The sequence below is a fragment of the Carcharhinus amblyrhynchos genome, chromosome 2, assembly GCF_965287045.1.
Source record: "Carcharhinus amblyrhynchos chromosome 2, sCarAmb.v2.hapA, whole genome shotgun sequence".
In the NCBI taxonomy this organism is placed as follows: Eukaryota; Metazoa; Chordata; class Chondrichthyes; order Carcharhiniformes; family Carcharhinidae; genus Carcharhinus; species Carcharhinus amblyrhynchos.
This window is the reverse complement of record NC_137325.1, coordinates 90015319-90026758: the sequence shown is the minus strand read 5'-3', so window position 1 is coordinate 90026758 and position 11440 is coordinate 90015319. Positions and strand designations below refer to the sequence as shown.

Genomic DNA, 11440 nt, shown 5'->3' with positions numbered 1-11440 from the left:
CACTTTACTATTTGTAAATTCAATTAATTAAATAAAATCTGGAATTAAAAAGTAAGCATCAGTACTTACAATATTAAATATTGAAATATGTACTTACAGAATGACAACATGGTTCACTCTTAACCGTCCTCTGAAACAGCCTAGCCAATCACTCAGTTGTCAAAAAAGGGGGTTCACCATTGCCTTCTCAAGGGCATTTAGGTATGGCAATAAATGCTCATTTTGTCAGAGGCTCCTACATCCTGTGAATGAATGAAATAAAAATCACCATTATCCATGCAGAATATTAGCAATGATTAATTGTCCTAGTCATGTTATTGGACATAAGGACTGCTAAGCCATTTTTACAAAAACAAATTATAAATAATATCTTTAGCACAGAGAAATGTACGAAGGCTCACAGGAGCATCATCAGGCTGTGACATTGAACCACATATGGAAATATTAGGTCAGTTGACCAAAAGCCCGTTCAAAGGGATTGGTTTTTAAGGAGTGTCTTAACAGAGGAAGGTGGAGAGGCATAGGGATGTCGGGAAGCAAATCCACATCTTTAGGGTCTAGTCAACTGAAGACATAGCCGGCAATGATGGAGCACTTTTAATTGGGAACATTCAAGAAACCAGAATGAAATGAGCACAGATACCTCAGAAGGAGGAGTTGGAGGAGATTAGAGAGATGATGTGAGAGGGGGGAGATGGGAGGGCTAAAGGCCATGGCAGGATTTGAAAATAAGGATGAGAATGTCAAAAATTAAGACGTTTCTTGACTGGGAGCCAACGTAGGTCAGTCAGTAGAGGAGTGATAAGGGAACAGAACTTGATGCAAAACATAGGCAGCAGAGTTTTGAATGCCTAATCATCCTCTCAGCATCTATTTTAATGTGTCATCTCAATTACATAGGAATATGCCCAAATGTGTTGGCCTAAATCTCATCTTGCATGGGGCACGTGTTTGGATGGTATGCTTCAAAGAGAAGAAGTGAGTTCTAAACCATGAATTGCAGCACTGAGAGATCCAAAATCCATGAGGTAGATGTGTAGAGCAGAAACTATGGGCTGAATATTATGTGCCTCTAGTGGGCATGTTTCTTGCATAGGGCATCTATCCTACTATCTTCCTGCCCACTCCTGAGCTTATCCCCCACTATATGGGGCGGGGAAGGGGAGGTGGTGGTGTGCGATGGTGGGTGGGGGACACAGACAGGCACCAAAATTGGCAGCCCACCAGCCATATTTATATTATTAATTAAGGGTTGATTAGGCTCGTTATCAAACAATTTGATCCTGATAATGTGCTGCTAACGCCATAACACATTTGGGAGATGGGTGGGAGCAGGAAGGTCAATTTTTAACTCAAACTCTTAAAGGGTGGGAAGGAAGGGGTGGGGGTGTTGGGGGGATGGGCTTTCAGGGGCTGCTCCTTGGATTGAACTTCCCCCCCTCAAAAAATCATTCAACTCACTTTGTTCCTTAAGCCCACCCCCTACCTCCCTCCTTAATCTAATCAAACACTCCTGGCCCAAGGCCCCAGGCTCACCTGCTCTCACAATCCATGGGCCTTGATTACCTTATCTCCTGTGGTGCCGGCAGCTGATTCCTTCCTGCTGCTGCTAGCACTGATTGGCCAGCAGCTCTAGAGGGCAGGGCCTCTGCCCCAGTGAGGGTGGAAGTCCCACTTGGCCCTCATTCATCCGTCCTTCTGCCACAACCACATCAACGTTGTTTCCAGGGTTGGTAGGGGCGGGGTGAGCAGAATGGAGAAGCGTGTTTGACTACCCCTTCTCACCCCGTCCGTGTTATCCTGTCCAATATCTTTCTCTACAGAGTTCTAGGAGAGAATATTAACTCCTGAAAACCTCCAATGACATTTGTGAAACCCTTTGCAAATAATTCAAGAACATTAACAAATGTTTACAAAGGAATCATCTGTCACCTTGATCAAAAAAATTAGAAACCTGGAGTCAAAAAATAAATAACATTGTGCCTGATGCATACATTCATCACCTTTAGCAGACTGAAATTGTGCCTCTCACAAGGGATTCTGGCTTCCTTTGATAATGGAAGCAGCCGGTTAGACTAGACGCGATTCTGTATCTTTAGATTAACTTGACATCGCAGTAACTTTTATCAGATGTACACCATACTTGATTACAGACTCTCTCTCATCAGAGTACTTGTTCCTTTTGAATTCAAATGAGCTGGAAACTGTCCCTGGATGTTTCTGATTGAGTGGGTTCAAGGCTTCAAGGAATTTTAATCAAATTTATCTGAGTTTTGCCCTCAACAGATACTGAACTTTATGTTTACAGCATGACGGGAACTTTCCATTTGCATGTATGTGATTGTATCTCGTATCCACTGCACTTAACTTGTACATTCAGAAAGGCCTAAAAATTTTTAAAGTTTATTTATTAATCACAAGTAAGGCTTACATTAACACTGCAATGAAGTTCCTGTGAAATTCCCCAAGCCGCCACACTCCAGTGCCTGTTCAGGTCAATGTACCTAGCCGGCACAACTTTCAGACTGGAGAGGAAACCAGAGCACCCGGAGGAAACCCATGCAGACATGGTGAAAATGTGCAAACTCCAGTCAGTAAGCCAAGCCAGGAATCAAACCCGGGTTCCTGGCACTTTGAGGCAGCAATGCTAACCACTGTGTCACCAATGGAAAGTTACATTACATTTACACAAACAAAGTGGTTCTGGAAATTGGATGGGTTTAAACTTACACTTTTTGATGTGTTAATTCTTATCTTGAAGTTTTCCAAAAGTGTCCCCAAAAAATAAATATGAAGGCTTCACACAATATGACTATTGGCCTAGTTAGCCAAAAAAGTGTGAAATCTGGCCAGCAACTTGTGGGGAGGAACAGTCACCCACCAATTTAGAAAATGGTGTCTTGGCCTTAAACCTTCCTCAATTCCTCATGAAGTTGCTCTTTTTGCACATAAGAACATAAGAAATAGGAGCAGGAGTAGGCCATCTAGCCCTTCGAGCCTGCCCCGCCATTCAATAAGATCATGGCTGATCTGAAGTGGATGAGTTCCACTTTCCCGCTTTCTCCCCATAACCCTTAATTCCCTTGTCTACCAAAAACCTATCTACCCGTGTTTTAAATATATTTAGCGAGGTAGCCTCCACCACTTCAACGGGCAGAGAATTCCAGAGATTCACCACCCTTTGAGTGAAGAAGTTCCTCCTCAACTCCGTTCTAAACCGCCCCCCATCATTCATCCAAAAAACTCACCAATGTTAAGTTTAATAATTAGTAATTAACAGAATAAGTACCCATTTTATAGTGATGATTGTTAATGACTGCCAAACTCATCTCCCAGAAGTGAACTATGAAAAATACGATTCTCATTCCTTCAAGTTACAGATTGTGGGGAATTTTAAAAATGTCAAAAATGTTAAACATTTTTAAAATTTCAAAAACAGGAATCCCTACTTTGTTTTTGCCCTGCTGCAGTGAATTTCTGGTCAGTGGAAATACCGCTCACACCTAGGTACTGCTTGCCTGTCACCACCACAATAAAGAATCGCATAAACTGTTTAGTTTCATTTTACGTCAACCGAACATCACAGGGATTGCTGTTCAAATATAAACCATAATTAAAGCAGATGTAAAACTACCCCTACTTTGCCATAACAATCTGCTCCTTTAATAAATAAAGGTTCTGATAATGAGAGTGGTGGTGACGTATACAGCTGATCTTACCTGATAATGTGAAGTGATAGAAATACTGCACTGTCAGCTGCTGTCAGAACTGGGAGACTAGGCAGAAACTTGTTAGATTTGGAAAGCTGAAATATGTTGCTCCCATTTCACTGTTTTTCAATTGTAGCCTTACGCTGCATATTAACTGTTCTTCACTCTAATGACTGCTTGTGCACTTTGCAAATCTGCAGCTAGTCCTTTCTTCCGCTGTATGGTCGGCAGGACAAGGTGATCCATCAAGTGGCAAACAAACATGATGCCAGGCATATACCCACACATTGACACATGAACAGAAGGTGGCTTGCTGCAGGTCTGGAACCTGGACCATCTTAATCTCTCAGATCCTTAATTCCAAGACGTATCATTGTTCTATTTGATGGCAGGAGAATGTCACATTTCATAGATGTGAAGGGATATTGGGCAAGGGAAGCACGTACCATGTGCTGCTTCACACTTTATAAGGAGGGGGCTCTGGAATTGTTAGGTCTGAAGGAAATGAAAGTGTGATCGGAGATCTCTCTTAAAACACTAGGATTCTACAACCCTTTCCTTATAATTCTCTATTTTTTTCTTCACTCACACATTTAGCTGCTTCCATGTAGGAATACATTGCAGCACTCCATAGAGGTTTACAGCATGAAAACAAGCCCTTTGGCCCAACTTGTCTATGCTGCCCTCTTTTTTAAACAATTGAGCTAATCCCATTTGCTCACATTTGGCCCATTTCCCTCTATACCCATTTTACCAGTGTAACTGTCTAAGCTTAACATACCATAATATCTTGGAATGTAAAGCCAATTTTTCAGTTGTGTTTCACTGATTACATCAAATATCAATTTACCTGGACCAACGCCATCAGCTACATTGCCAGTAAAGTTAGCATTTGGTTGATTGTTCGTATCAGAGGCAAGAGGTCACATGAAGAGACATTGTTGAAATGGCCTCTGTCCCAGTGCCCCTTTAGTATAGTCACTTAGCAGCTGGTACATGTTTTAGTGTGCTGGATCTTCTACTTATAGGATACTGTCCTAATTTGCATGATTTTGAGACATAAGAACATAAGAACATAAGAAATAGGAGCAGGAGTAGGCCATCTAGCCCTTCGAGCCTGCCCCGCCATTCAATAAGATCATGGCTGATCTGTTGTGGCTCAGTTCCACTTTCCCGCCCTCTCCCCATAACCCTTAATCCCCTCTCTTATCAAGAACCCATCAACCCGCTTCTTAAAAATATTTAGCGAGGCAGCCTCCACCACTTCAACGGGCAGAGAATTCCAGAGATTCACCACCCTTTGAGTGAAGAAGTTCCTCCTCAACTCCGTTCTAAACCGCCTCCCCTTTATCTTGAGGCTGTGCCCCCTAGTCCTACTGTCTTTTTTGAGCGGGAAGAGTCTCTCCACCTCTATCCTATCCATCCCATTCATCATCTTATACGTCTCAATGAGATCTCCCCTCATTCTTCTAAACTCTAACGAGTACAAGCCTAGTTTATTCAGCCTCTCCTCATAGCTCAATCCCCTCAACTCCGGTATCAGCCTAGTAAACCTCCTCTGCACTCCCTCCAGGGCCAAAATATCCTTGCGCAGGTGCGGCACCCAAAACTGCACACAGTACTCCAGCTGCGGCCTCACCAATGCCCTATACAGCTGCAGCAGGACCTCCCTACTTTTATATTCAATCCCCCTCGCTATGAAGGCCAGCATCCCATTCGCCTTCCTGACCACCTGCTGCACCTGCAAGCTGGGTTTTTGCGACTCATGCACAAGGACCCCGAGGTCCCTCTGCACCGTCGCCTGCTGCAGTTTTTCGCCCCGTAAGTAATAGTCCTTCCTACCATTATTCCTACCAAAGTGGACCACCTCACACTTGCCAACATTAAATTCCATTTGTCATTTCCTGGCCCATTCGCCCAGCCTATCTAGATCCTTCTGCAGACTCTCCACACCCTCCGCACAATTTGCCTTTCCCCCAATCTTGGTGTCATCAGCAAATTTCGACACCCTGCACTCGGTTCCCTCCTCCAGATCATCTATATAAATGGTAAATAGCTGAGGCCCCAGCACCGACCCCTGAGGCACCCCACTAGTCACCAACCGCCAATCCGAATAGCACCCATTGACCCCCACTCTCTGCCTCCTATTTGACAACCAATCCTCTATCCACGCTAACACCCTACCCCCAACTCCATGTCCCCTGACCTTCTGCAATAACCTCTTGTACAAGCCTAGTTTATTCAGCCTCTCCTCATAGCTCAACCCCCTCAACTCCGGTACCAGCCTAGTAAACCTCCTCTGCACTCCCTCCAAGGCCAAAATATCCTTGCAATGCTTCAAGCCACATTGGAGCTGCATGTCGCAGGCACTAAGTGTCTAATTATATGGGTAGCTGCTGGCACTTGAAACACCCCAATATTGTGATTGATCACATTATTGGCACAAAGTTCCTCAGTATGTAAAATAAAACTATTTGCTGGAATTGAGCTATTTAATGAAGAGGTGATGAAGATGGTCTGGTTGATGTATATATTATATATTCTCAAAAGGCATCTGATGCAAATACCGAATAAAAACCTGCCAGCAAAATTGAAGCCCATGAGATTATAGAGGCAGTGTCTGTATACATACATAACTGACTAGCACAAAATAGTGGTGAATGATTGTTTTTCATGCTTGAGAGAAGTATGCAGTGCTGACCTCCAGCGTTTGGTATGAGGACCACTGTTCCTTTTGATGTGTATTATTAACTTGGTTTTGCATATATAGGGCACAATGTCAAAGTTTGCCAGGAATAAAATATAATTAACATTGAAGATAGTCACAGACTATACGTGGACATTGAAGCCATACAGTGTTCATCACTTGCTGTCTCCTTATTCACTGTATATTCATCTCAAAGTGCTAATTGTTTGCTTCACTCTATCCCATCTCTGCAACCTCCTTCACCATTTGGCCATGTGGACTATGTGCTTTTCTGCCTCTGGTCTTTATTTGCCTTTCCCACCTTCAAAGCCTCCTCCAAACCTATTGTTCTGGCCATATCTTTAATCAACTTCTCTAGTTCTTCTTCTGCTACCCCTTAATCCCATTTCACATATGTAAAAGTGTCTTAAAACATTTACTACCTTACAGTCTATTGTTAGTTAATTGAATGACTGTGCAAAGTGCCCAGAAACCATGAGTGCATGGACATTTTGTGTGTATATGCATTAAGTCTGGTGCATAGGTTTTCTTGTATCAGATTGTTTCTGATATCAAAAAGTATTTATAACTATACAGGGCTAAAACCATGGGATTGGATTACATGTAAAGGGTCTGGGCTTGACTGGTTGAATGACCTTTTGCCACTGCATACTTTATTATGAAATTCTACTTCCGGGCGCCAGCTACTGGAATAATAACCCGAATTCTTACACCAACCACCCCCATCCCATCCCATCCCAGGAGCAGGTGGCCAAAGTACCTCCTCCTGCTGCCACTGGTAGCATATGCCCATGTTACATGAGGCCAGGGTGGTCTGGCTGCTGGCTTGGGAAGGGGATTCGACGTACAACCGTTTGCAATGATGATGACTGCCCCTGCCTGTTCTCCATGTGCCCACACCCCCTTACTCACTGGGACCTGTCTGACTGGCCCCAGCAAAACCAGCCGAATTTACTTTCGAGTCCAGGCTCCATCCAGGTTCCTTGTATTTGAGTGTTGAAACTCCAGCTGCGGCTGGAGAGTCACTGGCCATCTGATTGGCTGGTAACTCTTGAAGGTGGAAAATCCCTCTAATGGTGACAGAAGCGAAAACCGTAGCCACTTAACAACCATCAAAACTGACTGTGGCTTCCCAGTTCTGCAGAGGTGGGCTTGCTCATGACTTTTCAAGTTGAGGTGAGAGGGCTTAATGCCGCTAGTGAAACAGGACAAATGATGTTGCCAGCCTGAAATTCTGAGATATTAATCATGGTAGGTTTCGCAAAAGTTCACCTGTTCAATAGGTCATGGGAGATTCATTAAAGGCTGCAAAAGGAACTTAATGAAACCTTCTTTAAAATTAACATCACATTTTGACAATCTGTCACTCTTGCATTGATGAAATGATTCATTAAGATTTAGCAGGCATCCTAACCACACCTTCTCACAAATTTGGCTGTATCTCCTTGTGACACGCTGAACACGACAAATTGAGCTCCACTCTCAAGTTAGAACATGCAGGTAGCAGTGCATGTGTAATTTCTAAATGTGGCCAAACATTACACTGGAATTGTGGTGTATGGTGGCAAACCCAAGCAAAGTGAGATTTCCTCCTTGAAGGATTACCAGAATGCTTCAGGTCATGCCCCAACTCCAGCTCTGCCATTCAATCATGGCTGAGAGGTTTCTTAGCCCTTTTCTCCATAGCCTATAGCTTTAATGTTGAAGTAGGAGTTGAAGCTGAAGTGTAAACAAACCTTGAGATTGTGCTTATTTTCCTATCAGCACTTTCTTGAGTCTTTGTCACCTTCGTCAAATCAGCCTGGCATGGTAGCACAGTGGTTAGGACTGCTACTTCACAGCACTAGGGACCCAGGTTCAATTCCCACTTGGGTCACCGTCTGTGTAGAGTCTGCACGTTCTCCCCATGTCAACGTGGGTTTCTGCTGGGTGCTCCGGTTTCCTCCCAGATTCTGAAAAACATGCTGGTTAGGTGCATTGACCCGCACTTGTGGCACTGGACTGTGGTGACTAGGGGAATTTCACAGTAACTTCTTCGTTAATTTCATTAGTAACTAAGACGAATAAATAAACTTATAAATCTCTCCTGAGCTCCCACCTATCCCTCACCTTTTACTTTGCTCTGCCTGCTCTTAAACTGTATAGTTTAAGTTTATTCTTCTCTTTCACTCTGAAGAGTCATACACTCAAAACATTAACTGTGTCTCTCTACAGATGCTGCTGGACCTGCTGAGTTTTCTAGCATTTTCTGTTGTTATTACTTAAGGTTGTGTTACGGTTCACTCCATGGGTTTTTATATTTCAAGAGACTGCATAGCATGGAGTGTCCTGAAGTGTCGAAATGTTTAAGTCAAATTGCTGCTGGTCTATCAGGTATCAATAACATGGATGAGGAAATAATCCATATGGAACTCAAATTTAAACCATTGCTATAAACTGTTTCATAATTAACCTTATTATGTTGTGTGATCCACATTGTGAATAAGTGAATGCAGAAACTAAAATTTATTGTATTTATTATAATTTTAATAGATTGTGTTTCAAAGGATGGAAAAGGACTATACAAAGAATTATAGAACATAATTCATTTACATAATGAGTACAAGTTTTTTTTTTACAGAATGCTTAAAAGAATACTACAAAATACAGAATAGCCAAAGCAGACAGTTATGAGTAAAACGATAATTTTGATAATACAGATTATTGGTCAAAGTGAAAACTCATACTTGTATTTTGGCATTTTCACAATTAGTTAACACTGGAAGCAACACATGGGTAGGATACAGTGGTTTAATAGGAGGGAAAGGGTAGAATTCATTCACTGAACTCATGTTTACACAGTAGCTCAAAGTGCTGGTTAAATGGTATGTCTTTGGCAAGAATTTCAAACCCAACTGTATATAGTTGTGTAGGTTGTAAAAAAAATTGTAGTGATATAAAATAGTTCTACATAAACCTTGATATCTAAGCTACTTGTACTAAAATGCCAGTGATTCTGGAATGATACACAAGGTGTTGCACACAATATAGAATGCCCTGCACCTCCAAGAATGCCTAGTAACACAAAATCAACAGCCAAAATGTGATTGAGTACATTTATCTAAATGTATTTGTTTCATTCAATCATCAGGTTAGCTGCCATCTATTCAGGATATTGTGTCAAATAAATATAAATTATGAGTGTTTTTTCCTGATTGGTCTATTTTTCAAACTGCTTTATCTCATTCAGCTCAAGACAGTAAAAAAATAAAACTAAGCATTGACCCTTCACCTCAACAAATAAAACCAAACGATAACGAATAATCACAGAAGCCAAATATCTTTTCTGACTGTCTGAACTAAGATCAGTTATTCTCTAAAGTTCACAACCCTGCTCCACTCTAATGGAAATCAAACCTGCTCTTACCATTATTCAACATATACAAACCTTCCAAACATGACCTGTTATTGCTCCAACTTATTGTCATCCTGCAGTTTATCTATTTTTTTTCTCTCATTTTGTTTTAAAAAGAGGGGTAATTCTCCTCAACGTGGGGTCTGGCAGCAATGGAGTCTATTTACTTCTTCTGCGATCCTATCATGACCTTTGATACAAAGTTCACAATAGCGCTGGCAGGCTGCTCAGGGTCATGTTCAGCAAACAGATGGCAGACATTATCAGTGGTGCTTCCTTGTTTCCGTGCCACAAATCCAAAGATTCTATCAAAACAAAAGCACATCAGTCGTAGTTTTCATACACAAGGAACACCAAGTTAACTTAAAACTCTTCTGTAAGATTCCAAAGGTTTTAAATGCTTACTTTGCTGAGATACTGTCTTTTGTCCACCTTCAGAGGGGAAGAGAGAAAAGGAGAGACCCGTTAGAACCTCACACACAGTTCAGCACATCATCGAAACAGAATACAGATTAAAACAAACAGAAACTTACTTCCTTTCTTGTGGGTCCAAGGCACAGAAAATCACTGTGCTGACAGCATAATGTCTTCTGAAAAACAGCCTATTGAAAGAAAAATGAAAGCTATTGTCAAAAACGCAAGTGATTGGGACAGCCTTAAATTACATAACATTGGTAAAATCCTACTAAAATTCTGCATATCTGCACAAAAGATAGATAACAGCCTGATTTTGAAACAGTGAAATGATTTTTTTCATCTGGAAATGGAATGATTGCGCTGGATTTGCTGCAATTGCTGGATTATTTGTAAATGTTAATAATGGACAATAATAGATTTTTGGTAGCTGAAGGTATTAAGGGAATGGTGCATTGGCAATATACAGAGTTCACTTGCAGATCAGTCACGTTCTTACTGAGTAGCAGACAGATTTGAGGGGCTAAATGGCCTATACCTCATCGTCCTGTCTTGGATTGGAAAAGGAAAAATCAGACTTATTGGAAATTGAGCACTACGGATTTTGGATGTACAAAAATGATCTTAACTTTGATGTCCTTCTTGTTTGTAGGTCTTCCTACAAAAGCTCAAAAGTGAACAATTATTTGGGCGTGCTGGGAAAATACTGGATGATAAGTAGCATTCGTGGGAGTGTACATCAATACAAGAACAAAAATCTTAAAAACAAATTTTAGGACCAGATTATACTGACTCTTTCTATTATTTATATATTATTCCTGATGTTTCTGTTAGTTAATAGAGAAGAAAATGATTGCTTTACAATCCAGAGCTAACTATCTGTTCTTTTCAACAACAGTTGCTAATAAGAACCTGTTGTTGCAGATTTCCTGCCAGTTTACAGCTTCTAATTTATCTCAAAATTACAAATCTAACATTAAAAAATTCATTCCTTCTCACTACCTTTCCAAAATAATCTCCCCTGAAAATTAGCCTGGGTTTCGTTAATGAAGCAACAAGCAGGTTGGTATTACGCAACAATCAGAAGTGACAGAGTGTCTCAAGAGAGCAGAGATATAGGCCCAAATTCTCCCAAAAAAATCTAGGTGCCAAATTTGCATGAAAACTGGAGGAATTCACACTTTCTTTTTCAGTGGGAGTTCAGAGACGAATCTC

At 41.4% G+C, this 11440-nt stretch overlaps 1 protein-coding gene across 5 annotated transcripts in view; it reads right to left on the bottom strand.

Moving 5' to 3' along the window:
- Positions 1-8937: 8937 nt before the first annotated feature.
- tns3 (tensin 3) overlaps positions 8938-11440 on the bottom strand; it is a 408973-nt gene continuing 406470 nt past the window's right edge. For all 5 annotated transcript variants that reach the window (XM_080209166.1, XM_080209150.1, XM_080209158.1 and 2 more), the window contains 3 exons: positions 10345-10413; positions 10217-10243; positions 8938-10116 (listed from right to left, as the gene is read on the bottom strand). In XM_080209166.1, coding sequence (XP_080065292.1) covers positions 9975-10116; positions 10217-10243; positions 10345-10413 — 238 coding nt within the window. In that variant the 3' untranslated portion in view covers positions 8938-9974. The remainder of the gene's footprint in view (positions 10117-10216; positions 10244-10344; positions 10414-11440) is intronic.